Source organism: Oncorhynchus gorbuscha, linkage group LG19, assembly GCF_021184085.1.
Source record: "Oncorhynchus gorbuscha isolate QuinsamMale2020 ecotype Even-year linkage group LG19, OgorEven_v1.0, whole genome shotgun sequence".
Taxonomy (NCBI): Eukaryota; Metazoa; Chordata; class Actinopteri; order Salmoniformes; family Salmonidae; genus Oncorhynchus; species Oncorhynchus gorbuscha.
The window spans coordinates 22414162-22429282 of NC_060191.1; the positions used below are offsets into that span (position 1 = coordinate 22414162).

At 43.6% G+C, this 15121-nt stretch overlaps 1 protein-coding gene across 4 annotated transcripts in view; it reads right to left on the reverse strand.

Annotated features, from left to right (window-relative positions):
* Positions 1-15121, reverse strand: part of LOC124005457 (gamma-aminobutyric acid type B receptor subunit 1-like) — a 51102-nt gene that overhangs the window by 8584 nt on the left and 27397 nt on the right. For all 4 annotated transcript variants that reach the window (XM_046314743.1, XM_046314742.1, XM_046314741.1 and 1 more), the window contains 12 exons: positions 14566-14700; positions 12809-12979; positions 11818-11919; positions 11472-11537; positions 10875-11066; positions 9985-10230; positions 9535-9598; positions 8385-8462; positions 3030-3180; positions 2404-2536; positions 2055-2171; positions 324-431 (listed from right to left, as the gene is read on the reverse strand). In XM_046314743.1, the coding sequence (XP_046170699.1) occupies positions 324-431; positions 2055-2171; positions 2404-2536; positions 3030-3180; positions 8385-8462; positions 9535-9598; positions 9985-10230; positions 10875-11066; positions 11472-11537; positions 11818-11919; positions 12809-12979; positions 14566-14700 (1563 nt within the window). The remainder of the gene's footprint in view (positions 1-323; positions 432-2054; positions 2172-2403; positions 2537-3029; positions 3181-8384; positions 8463-9534; positions 9599-9984; positions 10231-10874; positions 11067-11471; positions 11538-11817; positions 11920-12808; positions 12980-14565; positions 14701-15121) is intronic.

Below are 15121 nucleotides of genomic sequence, written 5' to 3' on the forward strand. Positions count from 1 at the left end.
CAGAGTTGAAGAATTTTGAAAGAACAATGTTGCACAATCCAAGTGTGGAAAGCTCTTAGAGACGTACTCACAAAGACTCACAGCTGTAAATGCTGCCAAAGGTGCTTCTACCAAGTACTGACTCAGGAGTGTGAATACTTATGTAAATGTGATATTTCTGTATAAAATGTTCAAAACATTTTCAGAAAAATCTAAAAACATGTTTTCATTTTTTGTCATTTTGGGGTATTGACAAAAAAAAATCTATTTTGAATCCAGTCTGTAACACAACAACATTAGGAAAAAGGTCCAGGAGTGTGACCGATGTGACAGTGTCATTGTACCTCTACTGTGATGTGTAATGGATCCACAATCTGCCAAATCATGAGTGACAGGACGTCTATGGCTAGTAACACTCCAACTGTTGCATAGAGTTTCCATGGCTCCAGGTGCTGCAGGGAAACAGGAGAACCAATCACAATCCAAGGACCAAGGGTAATGCAGTGAGTCCACAAGCATCCGGTAGATAAAGTGCCAACAGAGTACAGTATTGTATACGTGTATCAGGCACAGAATACATCAGTTATCAGAGCTCCCTTTAAAAAGAGATGCATATGTCAATGGGCTCCCCTGGTTAAATAAACGAAGCACATAAATTAACTGGCATTTAGACGATAACGTTGACATTTTCTAAGTGTAAATTGAGGAGTTACTAGGCAGTGGATGCACAATGCACAACAGTGGTTTTTGAATGAGCAACATATCGAGAAGAAATGGGGTCCAACGGTGATGTATGCAACATAAACAACATGCATCTTCATTTTCCATCACTTCATTCTGGCTTGCTTCTAGCCCTGCAAGCGTTCACCCCAGACATAACCAAACCGTATCACATAGACCTTGTCACCTCTTCTCTTCAGGTGCATGAAATGATTGGACCGCCTTCACTAGTCTTGCCATATTCTGACTTGGATTTTTTTTTAAAGTACTTTCACAGAGCTCTTTGGCAAACCGCCCTTGCATAGCCATTAAAGAGAGTTGAAAGTCAACCTGATTCGTCTTGCATTGGCTCAACTAATAAAGCCCTCGAAGGTTGGATTTCCACTTAGAACTTGAATATTCATACATATTCATAAATGCTCCATAAATGGCTTTATCTCTCATTCTTCTGATTAGGACAACACATCACACACACGCAGTGTTTTCCCAGCTTCAGGACACACTATCTTAGAGAGGACACACACGTGCATACGTGATCAAGTTGATAGTGTGCACATCACGGGTATGAGTGTGTGTGTAGGTATCTTTCTGTATGCGTGTGAGTGAGTGGGTGAGTGGGTGAGTGAGTGAGTGGGTGAGTGAGTGTGAGTGAGTGAGTGAGTGAGTGAGTGAGTGAGTGTGAGTGAGTGAGTGAGTGAGTGAGTGTGTGTCTGTGTGACTCCTGTCTCTGTCTCTACTGTACTTTACTGTATTCTATTTTATTCTATTCTACTCTACTCTACTCTACTCTACTCTACTCTACTCTACTCTACTCTACTCTACTGTACTGTACTGTACTGTACTGTACTGTACTGTACTGTACTGTACTCTACTGTACTCTACTGTATTATATTCTACTCTACTGTACTCTACTGCACTCTACTGTATTATATTCTACTCTACTGTACTCTACTGTATTCTATTCTACTCTACTCTATTCTACTCTACTCTACTGTACTCTACTGTACTATACTGTACTCTATTCTACTCTGCTCTACTGTACTTTACCTTATTCTATTGTACTCTACTCTAAGGTACTCTACTGTACTCTATTCTACTCTAATGTACTCTATTCTACTCTGCTCTACTCTACTGTACTCTACTCTACTGTACTCTACTGTATTCTACTGCAGTATATCCCAGAGTAGAGAATATACAGATATACTTTAACATGCAGAGCAAAGCACATCTCCCAGAGGCTTATGTAACCTTACTCTAAAGTTGAAGGGGATTGTTTATCTGCCAGCACCACACATTCAGTACTGTAGACTCTGGAGCTTCCCTGTTCCCTCCTCTGGCCCTCTTAAAATGCTTACCTTCCTCTTCTCCTTCTTCTCCTCCTTCTTTGTGAAGAGATTGTGTACCCACCAAATCTTGGTGAACATGCTGCCATAGGCCAGACTGAAGCCCAGGCCGAGCAGCCACAGACGGAACTAGACAGAGGGGGAAAGAGAGAGATTTTGATGATTCAATATTTGTACTTTTTTGGCAATACAAATGCTATTTTTATTATTATGCCAATAAAGCAAAATTGTATTGATAATGAGAGGAGAGAGAGAGAGAGAAGGAGAGAGCTAAGGAATATGAGAAATAGAGAGAGGCAGAGAGAGAAAGAATTTATCCTCCAAGAAGAACAACCCATTCCCACGGCTTTAGCTGTGTTACCTGACAGACCACAGGGAACTGGGACCTGTGGATGTGGTGTCCGTCGATCCCCAGGGGAAACACAGCAGCCAGGGCCATCATACAACCCACTGCCGTCATGTTGTTCAGGTAGGGCTGGGAGTTCTGGATGTACCTGGCACAACACACACAAAGAGGGTATGAAGAAAGACCAGAGAATATAGACAAAAACCCACACGTGCACTGTTTCACATGCACTGTTTCACGTGCACTGTTTCACGTGCACTGTCCGCAACACTTTACAGCATCAAGATAATGTCATAGACATGACATCGTGTGTCACTGAATGTAAAGTGATGAGGCATTTTGCATGGATTGGAGACAGTTACGCCAAGTGTGATGACATATGTCCACATAAACGTGAATGTGACTTGCCCACAGCCATCTGGAGACCTACAAGCAGGACCCACCAGGAGGACAATCATACTCGACCCAGCAGGATTGCCATTGAAGTTGTTGATGAATTGCTTGCTGTAGCCAGTGTTTGTTTGTTTTTTAAATATATTTTTGAATTGAACTTTTATTTGACTAGGCAAGTCAGTTAAGAACAAATTCTTATCTACAATGACAGTGTTGCTTAAATGTGCAAGATGAAGTTCTAATCTCACCGCACGTTGCTGTTGTAGATGTTGAAGGTCAGACAGACGATGCCCAGCAGGATGCCCAGACCAGCGAAGACAGACACAGCAGCAAACAGCTTCTGAGAGAGGTACCTAAACTCCTCAATGACTATTGTCGAGTCAGCCGGGGGCCCGGCACCTGAACAGAGAGAGAGCGAGAGAAAGAGAGAGAGGGAGAGAGACAGAGAGAAATAAAGAGAGAGAGAGAGAGCGAGAGAGAAAGAGAGAGAGAGGGAGAGAGACAGAGAGAAATAAAGGCAGAGAGAGAGCAAGAGAGAGAGAGAGAGAGAGAGAGAGAGGCAGGACAGAGGTTAGTCCATCCATGCCTTAAAGAGACAGAGAGTTCTAAGGGCAGATTATGCCTGTCTACAGTGCTGTACTTGATGTCACTCAGAACAGAACTGGGCAAAGGGACAATTATGTTTTGAATTAAGATCAAAATCCGAATTTGAAAATCAAGGAGTGCACTAGGCTCAGTAACCTCTACAGATACTAACCCAAAGGATCAAATGAAATTGGCACAATCAATTTACACAGTAACCAGTATACATTATTGTGTTGCGCTCACTGATTTAATTCAATGACCAACAAGGTACAGAAATTGAGAATAAAGGAGGATAGATGTGGAAATCAGGACATGTTCACCCTAATTATCTCAAAACATGCGCATAACTAAAAAGTAACCAAAAAAATAGCCATTGGTTCTTTCAAGGTTGGAGATGGTTGAAAGTGCAGCTGACTGATTTGATCTGTCTCCGATTTCTCTCCTGTCTGTCTAATCCAGCCCTGACTGCAGATCCTGACAGCTGCTCAGAGTGTGGGTGTCACTGTGTCCTTACGTAAGGGTGATGACAGTGACATAGACTTGTGTCAGTGTGTGGGGACGTGTCCATGTCAGGAAGAGGGTGACACAGTGTCGAGCCCCAGGGGTGTCACAATACCGGGGTGCACACATTTGTTTTGGCGGTTTCAGCGATATCACACCACTGACTTGCCTGAAGTGACGTCTGAGACATGCTATCTGAGAACAGAGTGACGACTGTTTGAAGATACGTGTTTTTCTGTGCATTGAAGAGCGAACGAGCATTGTCCTGTCAGCTGAAGTGTTTGCACTGTTTAAACCTTCCTCCGTCCTTGATCAAGGAATCAGGACAGGGTGTTGCCATGGAGACCAAGCTCTGTAATGGTTGCCACGGCGATTAGGAAGACAGTTGGGCTAAAGTGGTTGTTAGGGGCGGCAGTGAAGAGAGCGAGAAAGTGAGGGAGGAATTCGACAAGGGGTAAACAAGAATGAAGAACAGGAGGGTTAAGACAATAATCACCTCCACAGCAGACCCAACTTGCCTCTGCCACTGTTAATTTTTTAAAATATATTTTACCTTTATTTTACTAGGCAAGTCAGTTAAGAACAGATTCTTATTTTCAATGACGGCCTAGGAACAGTGGGTTAACTACCTTGTTCAGGAGCAGAAAAACAGATTTTTAACTTGTCAGCTCGGGGATTTCCTTGTCAGCTCGGGGATTTTATCTTCAAACCTTTCGGTTACTAGTCCAACGCTCTAACATCACAACAAACTAAACTCACTTTCGTTACCTGCAGAACAAACTAAACTCACCTTCATTACCTCTAGAACAAACTATACTCGCCTCTGTTAACTCTAGAACAAACTAAACTCACCTCTGTTAACTCACCTCTGTTAACTCTAGAACAAACTAAACTCACCTTTGTTAACTCTAGAACAAACTAAACTCACCTCTGTTAACTCTAGAACAAACTAAACTCACCTCTGTTAACTCTAGAACAAACTAAACTCACCTCTGTTAACTCTAGAACAAACTAAACTCACCTCTGTTAACTCTAGAACAAACTAAACTCACCTCTGTTAACTCTAGAACAAACTAAACTCACCTCTGTTAACTCTAGAACAAACTAAACTCACCTTTGTTAACTCTAGAACAAACTAAACTCACCTCTGTTAACTCTAGAACAAACTAAACTCACCTCTGTTAACTCTAGAACAAACTAAACTCACCTCTGTTAACTCTAGAACAAACTAAACTCACCTCTGTTAACTCTAGAACAAACTAAACTCACCTTTGTTAACTCTAGAACAAACTAAACTCACCTCTGTTAACTCTAGAACAAACTAAACTCACCTCTGTTAACTCTAGAACAAACTAAACTCACCTCTGTTAACTCTAGAACAAACTAAACTCACCTCTGTTAACTCTAGAACAAACTAAACTCACCTCTGTTAACTCTAGAACAAACTAAACTCACCTCTGTTAACTCTAGAACAAACTAAACTCACCTCTGTTAACTCTAGAACAAACTAAACTCACCTTTGTTAACTCTAGAACAAACTAAACTCACCTCTGTTAACTCTAGAACAAACTAAACTCACCTCTGTTAACTCTAGAACAAACTAAACTCACCTCTGTTAACTCTAGAACAAATGAAACTCACCTCTGTTAACTCTAGAACAAAGTAAACTCACCTTCGTTACCTATAGAACAAACTAAACTGACCTAGGTTAACTCTAGAACAAACTAAACTCACATTCATTACCTCTAGAACAAACTAAACTCACCTTCGTTACCTATAGAACAAACTAAAATGACCTAGGTTAACTCTAGAACAAACTAAACTCACATTCATTACCTCGAGAACAAGCTAAACTCACATTCGTCACCTCTAGAACAAACTAAACTCACCCTCATTACCTGTAGAACAAACTAAACTCACCTCTGTTAACTCTAGAACAAACTAAACTCAAATCCGTCATGTCTTTAGCAAAAAACTATACTCTGTCACCTCTAGAACAAACTAACCTCGTACCTCTCCCACTGGTTACAGATGTCAGTTCAATGTGTAGTTTTCATTTACATTTGATTGAGTCGTCAACTAACGTGAATTCAACATGGATTTAAGCACCATTGGATTTAGGTTAAAAGTTGGGTGAAAAAACGTTGATGACTTTTTGATTCAACGTCATTTTTGATGTTGTTGTTGAAATGACGTGGAAAATGACATGGCAACCAGTTTTGCCCATTGGGCTGTGAATCTCCAGTAAACTAGACACACCTCTGTTACTATACAAAAAAGCTGCTATTTAAGATCTAAAAGGGTTCTTTGGCTGTTCACAGAGGGTTCTACATGGAACCCAAAATGGTTGAAACCAAAAAGGGTTTTACATGGAACCTAAATGGGTTCTACGATAAAGACAGCTGAAGAACCCTTTGGCACCCTTTTTCTAAGAGTGTGCAGGGCAACGAAACTTAACACTGTCACCTCTATCACTGTCACCTCTAAACCTCTATCACTGTCACCTCTAAACCTCTATCACTGTCACCTCTAAACCTCTATCACTGTCACCTCTAAACCTCTATCACTGTCACCTCTAAACCTCTATCACTGTCACCTCTAAACCTCTATCACTGTCACCTCTAAACCTCTATCACTGTCACCTCTAAACCCCTATCACTGTCACCTCTAAACCTCTATCACTGTCTCCTCTAAACCTCTATCACTGTCACCTCTAAACCTCTATCACTGTCACCTCTAAACCTCTATCACTGTCACCTCTAAACCTCTATCACTGTCACCTCTAAACCTCTATCACTGTCACCTCTAAACCTCTATCACTGTCACCTCTAAACCTCTATCACTGTCACCTCTAAACCTCTATCACTGTCACCTCTAAACCCCTATCACTGTCACCTCTAAACCTCTATCACTGTCACCTCTAAACCTCTATCACTGTCACCTCTAAACCTCTATCACTGTCACCTCTAAACCTCTATCACTGTCACCTCTAAACCTCTATCACTGTCACCTCTAAACCTCTATCACTGTCACCTCTAAACCTCTATCACTGTCACCTCTAAACCTCTATCACTGTCACCTCTAAACCTCTATCACTGTCACCTCTAAACCTCTATCACTGTCACCTCTAAACCTCTATCACTGTCACCTCTAAACCCCTATCACTGTCACCTCTAAACCTCTATCACTGTCACCTCTAAACCTCTATCACTGTCACCTCTAAACCTCTATCACTGTCACCTCTAAACCTCTATCACTGTCACCTCTAAACCTCTATCACTGTCACCTCTAGCAAAATAACCTTTATCACTCTCCAGAAAACTAGACTCCACTCCATCACCTCTATAACAAACTAACCATTATCACTCTCCAGAAAACTAGACTCCACTCCATCACCTCTATAACAAACTAACCTCTATCACTCTCCAGAAAACTAGACTCCACTCCATCACCTCTGGAACAAACAAACCTCTATCACTCTCCAGAACACTAGACTCCACTCCATCACCTGTATAACAAACAAACCTCTATCACTCTCCAGAAAACTAGACTCCACTCCATCACCTCTATAACAAACAAACCTCTATCACTCTCCAGAAAACTAGACTCCACTCCATCACCTCTGGAACAAACAAACCTCTATCACTCTCCAGAAAACTAGATTCCACTCCATCACCTCTGGAACAAACAAACCTCTATCACTCTCCAGAAAACTAGATTCCACTCCATCACATCTGGAACAAACAAACCTCTATCACTCTCCAGAAAACTAGACTCCACTCCATCACCTCTGGAACAAACCATCCTCACCTCTGTAAACCTACATCACACCAAGCTCACTCCTGTCACACTACAGAACAGTAAGACCACCAAACTCAGCCCTACAGAGAGTCATCTCTGATTGGACCCATTGGCCCCGCTCCCCTCGGAGGCTAAGCTAAGCCTTGGCAACAAATCGTTTCATTAAAAGTCTACAACGGTGCCCTCTCTCTGGCCTCCCAGAATGCACGATTGACTAGCGGTGCAGTAATTCTAAGCCCAGGCACAAGTGTGTCACCTCTCAAGGGAGGGCTGGGCCAGTAAACAACTGAACTACAACATTTGTCTTGGTGTGGCTGAAGCAAATCAACAGTAATAGAATTTCTCTGCAGGCTGTGTTGGATGCTTAACTTTCCCAAAGTGAAGAAGTGTGGGTGGGGTCAGGCTTTCCTGACTGCCATTGTCTGGCCACTGAGCTGTGGGTGTAAACTAATTCTGGGTGAAGGAGGATGAGGGCCCAAATGATTGCTTTTAAAGCCAGAAGTGGTGATATGTCTAACATGGAAATGAAGGATGGAGGCAGTGCGGGCTTAGAGAAAGAGAAGGCGTAACAGTAGGTCTAATGTGAGGGGAACGAGATAGATAGTTACATAGATGACTCACCGTGAGACAGTCACACACACACCCACCCACCTACACACAGAGAGAGACATACACAGGAAGCCTGACAAAGACCAATGTAATCAACTCCGCCGCACCTATCCACACATCGTTGCCGAACCAGGAGAGATTCTTCTGAGAGCTGTCGTAGTATCCAATCTTCTTGTAACTGCCTCCTACACAGCGAGAGGGAGAGAGGGTCCAATTAATATCTTCTAAAATCATCTTCGTTTCCTGTCTACATAATATCCTTGGGTTATGATGGGTTCAAACGACAACAAACAATAGAACACTTGGAAAATGAACGACAGGGCAAAACATCGTTATGAAAAGAAGGCTACGGAAGTGCGGGGCAGAACATCGTTATGAAAAGAAGGCTACGGAAGTGCGGGGCAGAACATCGTTATGAAAAGAAGGCTACGGAAGTGCGGGGCAGAACATCGTTATGAAAAGAAGGCTACGGAAGTGCGGGGCAGAACATCGTTATGAAAAGAAGGCTACGGAAGTGCGGGGCAGAACATCGTTATGAAAAGAAGGCTACGGAAGTGCGGTGCAGAACATTTCAAATCCACAAATAGAGAGAAAGAGAAAAGAGGGAAATTGGAACGAAGAGAGAGAGAGAGAGAGAGGCGATACAGAGAGAGGGACCGATACAGACCTACAACAGGGAAAGAAAGACAGAGGGAGAGAACGAGTACGTGGCATCCTGAACCATGAATACTGATTGGAATAGAATAATTCACAAATTCAAGTCAAGGCTTTCGATGTATTAACCAAATTAGCCGACCCCGTCACTAGCACTGCGGCACACAAAATGCTACCCAGTGCAGGGCTACAACATTTGGATGATCTTTTTTTTATCCATTAGGGGTCCAAAAAGAACAAAGGTACAAAATAATCCGCCACTTTAGCTTTGATCCAATGAGACGGAAGACTTGACTCAACACATTTTTAAACCAGCGCATTTTGCACATGCAATTGTAGGACAATGAAACAAACTGCACAGCAATCGCCCCTAAAAATGCTTGGCTCTCAAATAAACACGAGTGAGAACGAGGCGGGAAGAAAGGAAAAGCGTCAGCAGACAGCCTTGATCTTGACGAGTGACTGGACTGACTGACAATCAGTCGCACGGCAATAAAAAATGCCTATGTTGTTTGTTGTCGTTGTTTTTGTTTTTTACTACTGTAGAATGTCCAGAACAAGGAAAGGCTGAAATGTGCTTGGAATGATGATAGATGACTTTACCTTGCAGTTGCTCAATAAGGGTCATCGCCATCCTGGAACCCTGGGCATCAAACACCACATGACCCTGAAGGAGAAAAAAACAAACAGAAAAGTGCTACATCAAGTCAGAAATCTACTGTCGTCCATGTTGACTTATTGAATGAGGCAATGTATAGATTACACATGTGTAATTTACTGTGCAGTGTTCTTCAAACCTGTCTTGGGGACAAATAGGGTATGCAGGCTTTTGCTCCAACCCAACACACCATGTTCAACTAACCAAGGCCTTGATGATAAGTATAGTAGTTGAATCAGGTGTGTTAACCCTCCAACCAGGGTTGGACTACCTGGACTTGTATAATAAGAAACACTCATTTGCGTTTTCCATTGCAAAAGGTTTTCAAACATTTTGTGCCCTAATGAACATGGCCCTAGTATATTCTACTGGAGGACCCATCCTCCTGTACTCACAGACACGCCTTCAAATGAGCTGGTGTTGAGGGCGCGGTAGATCTCTGCTGTGATGTCATGGTTGTTATAGTTGAAGTCTTCCAGCCTGCGACCTTTGGCCTTCAGAGGGGCCACAGTCTTGTTGAGGGCCAGGGCCAGGGCCCAGACAGCGTCGTAGGCCAGAGGGGCCTCCTGGAAGCCCCCCGTCTCTTCCGGATTCTTACCCCCCAGCCGGTTCATCAACGCCCCCAGGAACTCCTGAGAGGTCTGATTGGACCAGACATAGGGAAGGGGAGGAGTTGATAATTGAGGGTCACCATTCGTGTGGCTTTCAATCTGAACTATTGTCCATCAAACTCATTAGTATGACATTTATATAATTCAAATCACTATATTAGTTGCATTAGGGTCAACTTAGATTTAGGCAATACTGGAGCCTCAAGCACTGTGTAATGTTTACGTATTACTAGCCTTTGAACTCAAAAGGTATTGTACTTAGCTCGGGGCCAAGAGAGCTTTTACGCCAGCTTTTTGGGGCTAACCAATCACAGAATTCCATTGTCACCTAAGTTGAATATTTACTAGGGATAGCTCTGGGTCAGGGACATTTATTTCATATACATTTCTAAATATGTGTCTCTGCCCTGGGCTAAGAACATGCGGTGTGGAAAAGCCTAAAGGGCCCCTAGAGTGTACTATAGCATATCAAGCCTCCGCTCTGCAGGTAGAGGAAGGTATATGAAACTAATCAACAGCTAAGCTGGCAGCGTGTGAAATTGAAAGGACGACATGACCAGATGGAGAACACATGTTGCTCACCAGGTTGGAATGCGGATCATAATCAATAACATTACATGGACTTGGGGGACCTGATCCTGGATCAGTATGAGACCCGGCCCAGATGTTCTCACCAGGTTTGAGGCTCCGCGGACTGTCTCGGGGTTGAGCATGACGATCTCCGTGGTAACGTGGCCCTCCACCGCCTCTGTCATGTTCTCGATGGTGCAGTTGATGGACGGGTCTTTGATCTTGAACCAGTTATCAGCATACCAGCCAATCAGAAACCAGACATATTTCTTCCCATACAGTTTCTCCTTAAATACCTGGAGGACAGAGGGAGAGAGTTGGAGGAAGAGAGAGAGAGGGGGGAGAGAAAGTGAAAGAGAGATAAAATAGGAAAAAAGAGAAGGGCAGAGAGAGAGAGAGAGAGAGAGAGAGAGAGAGAGAGAGAGAGAGAGAGAGAGAGAGAGAGAGAGAGAGAGAGAAACATTTGGAAAATAGACAGAAAAGAAGAAGATGAAACACTTAATTGTCTGTTAAATAATTCTTAATTACACAGAAATATTCTTTGCTTCTCAAGGCTACATCATCACCACAGTACAAATGAGAATTCATTCAATAAAAATGGTAATTTGTTCAGATAGAGGTTCAAGATACAATAGAGGTCAATAGCTATAAATAGCTCGATGATTTAATAGCCTGATGATTTAAAGATTTAAAACACTCACCTCGCAAAACACCTTCCTGGCTTCCGTCTCATAGAAGAGCCCCACGATTATTCTGGCATCCTGACGCTATTCAATGACAGCAAGCACAATGATTTAAGCCGTCATAATGAAAATACATTCACATAGCTCAATAATAATGATACAAGCCTTTACACTTTGACTATTCCAATTCTATGGTACAACTCTGCTAGCTAGCTATCGCGGCACTTCACAGGCTGGCAGTTGGCTGTGCTAATTAGCCTCCTGCATTCATTTCCTGTATTGAATCACCTCACTTCGCTAACAGGCGCAACTGTGAGCAGGGGAGAGCAACAGCAGCCCCCCATTGAATATTTCATCAAAGCACCTTGAGGTTCTTGACAGCGACAGCCGGGTCGGTGAGGAAGCTCTGTCTCACACTGATCTCAATCCCAGCCTCCTTCACCCTCTGCTCCAGATCATCCAGAGTCTATATGAGAGAAGAAGAGAAGGGGTAGATAGAAACAGAGAAGGGGTAGATTGAAACAGGGAAGGAAAGACGAACGAGAGAAGGGATGGGGGAAGATAGAGAGAGAGAAGGGAGGGGTAGAGATTGAAAGAAAGACGGAAGGGGTGAGAAAAGGAGAGAGGAAAGGCACAAGAAATGTGAGTGTCAAATAGGAAAGAGATAAGAAAGGACAGTGGGAGACAGAAAGAGAGAGAGAGAGAGAGAGAGAGAGAGAGAGAGAGAGAGAGAGAGAGAGAGAGAGAGAGAGAGAGAGAGAGAGAGAGAGAGAGAGAGAGAGAGAGAGAGAGAGAGAGAGAGAGAGAGAGAGAGAGAGAGAGAGAGAGAGAGAGAGAGAGAGAGAAAAGAGAGAAAAGAGAGAAAAGAGAGAAAAGAGAGAAAAGAGAGAAAAGAGAGAAAAAGAGAGGCAGAAAGAAAGGGAGAAGATAAAGAGGAATAGACATAGGGAAAGAGAGAGGAAAGAGGAGAGATAGAGAAAAGTAAAGATCAAGGAAGAGGGAGATCATTAACTTCCGTTAGAGGATAGAACCCAAGGGTCACATTATCCACCCGGTTGCTCAGAGAGATGTATCGCCTGATCAATATTTCTCACCGCCAATATTCCAACAAATTACTTCAGAAATCCACAATCAATCATGGGATTGAATACTTAAAAGACTATCATACCACATATAAGTCACAAGTATGTACACACCCACTCCCACACACTCATTTGCTCATTAAGATGTGGGAGAGTCACTGAAGAGGGGGCTGTGCAAGAAAGGGAGACAGAGAGATACAGATACAGAGCGAGAGAAAGAGAGCGAGAGAAAGAGCCATAGAGAGAAGAGATAGACGGAGAGAGTGTACTGACTGAAGTGAAGACCTCTGTGGTCTGCTGGATGGTAGCGATCTTGGTCCACTTCCACTTCTGGAAGAGGCGTACCCTGGTGGGGTTGTGGAGGGTGGCCGAGGGGTGGGTGCGGAAGAAGGTGGGGAAGCGGTTCCTGTTGGACAAGGCTGGAGAGCTGGAGCCATAGGACAACTGAGAAAGAGAGAGGGAGATAAACATTTAAAACACTACACAGCCAGGCAATATACAGTCCTAATGTATTCCGTACCAATGCAACTTATTGCACTGATTTCAGTTGAATTAAGAGGCGAAGGGGGTCTCATGTTCTACATCTATCATGACTTTGGTTTCGGTGTTCAGAGCATCGGCACCCTGACATCAGGGAATGAGAGAAGAAGAAGGTAGAGACCTGATGATAAACATCAAACATTATGTACAATATCGAGTCCCAGCGTTAACAAATCTCCAGGTGTATTTAGACATAGTGGAGCCATCAATACATGGACAGCAGACAATACAGCTAGTGACATGTAGAGTAGAATAGAGTTTGCCAGCTCACAATTGGGTGCAGTCAGGGGGATGATGGTATCAGCCTGTGGAAAACAGCTCCAACATCAGGGGTGACACACACACACACACACACACACACACACACACACACACACACACACACACACACACACACACACACACACACACACACACACACACACACACACACACACACACACACACACACACACACACACACACACACACACACACACACGGGAGAATGAAATAGAAGGAAATGGAGCAAAGCGGCGGCGCACAGAGAGGCTCATAAAACACCACTTTGCAGGAAGCAGAAGAGAAGTACTACCATGTGCTTTTTGTTCACGACCTGAAACAAACACTAGCCTCAAAATGAGTTGGTTCAGGGTCGTGTTCATTATGCCCCAAATGGACTAAAACTGGGAGGGATTAACTGGATTTGTCCAATAAGAAAGACACATTTATGTTTTCCGTTGCTAAATGTTTTAAAATGTTTCACAGGATGTGCCAGTATGAACTTTTTTCTTATATTGGGTCAATGGGATTGGCTTTAAATGTAGACTGAGTTGCTACGCTAGGCTTTGGGAGATGCGAATACAGCCTACAATTGGAGCACCAAGAAGTCCCTTGATTCTGGTCTGTTTGATCCTTGGCTCTCTGATAGGCTTGTTTGACATGCAGAGAGTTACTCCTCCTAAGGGCTGAGCAGGGACAGAAATAAGTGTGTGGAGATTGGTGGTGGTGTCCACACACTCACTAAAGAGCCTGAACCCTTTGTGTGTGTGTGTGGGGGGTCGACAGCTAGAGTGGGAACAAGGAGGCTGAGAGGAAGAGAACAGAGGAAATCAAGCAGACAGGCCCAAGGCACTAGTTGCTGGCAAGTGGAGGGAGTAAAGAGGAGATTGGAAAAGCTAAAAGAGATAGTGTTTAATGAAGGAGAGAGAGGGATAGATAGGGAGATTTAATTTGTTCTCAATTAATTAGTTGGCTAAAAAGGTTGACTTAAGTTTAAGGTTGATTATGAGATTACGAGAGAGAGAAAGAGAGAGAGATAGAGATAGGGAGAGAGGCAGAGAGAGAGAGAGAGATAGGGAGAGAGGCAGAGAGAGAGAGAGAGGGAGAGAGGCAGAGAGAGAGAGATAGAGAGGGAGAGAGGCAGAGAGAGAGAGAGGGAGAGAGGCAAAGAGAGAGAGCAAGAGAGAGACATATAGAGCATGGGTCTCACACACACAATAGCTACCCACCACTATGAGGTTCCACATGCGAGCAGCCTCTGCTACCAGTGTGGATACTGAGCTGCAGCCGGGCATCAGGACAGTCTTGATGGGCTCTGTGTAGAGCAGATCATAGAGCAACTTGGTGGACTCACCCGGGTCACACTGAGAGAGAGAGAGAGTGAGAGAGAGAGAAAGGGGGAGAGGGGGAAAATGGAGGGAGGAGGAGATGGAGGGAAATAAAAGGGGAGATAGATGTGAGGAGAGAGGGGGAGATGGAGAAAGGGAGGGAGGAAAAAGAGGAGGAAGATTAGGAGAGAAATAGGGGGGGGGAGGAGAAGAAGAGGGGAGGGGTGAGAGATGTGGGAGAGTAAGTGAGGGGGGTGGGTAGAGAACAGGGGTAGAGAGAGATGGAGAGAAGGGAGGGGAGAAGAAAGAAGAATATCAGAAACAGAAAGAGAAGAACAGAACAGTGATCGATATTCACCCTTATTGAGCGTCAGTATAAAAGTGGAAAAAGATGGCCACCGAGAGAGTTAAATCGACCACGCTGTCCAAAAAGAGATGGGAAGAAAATTGAAATGTG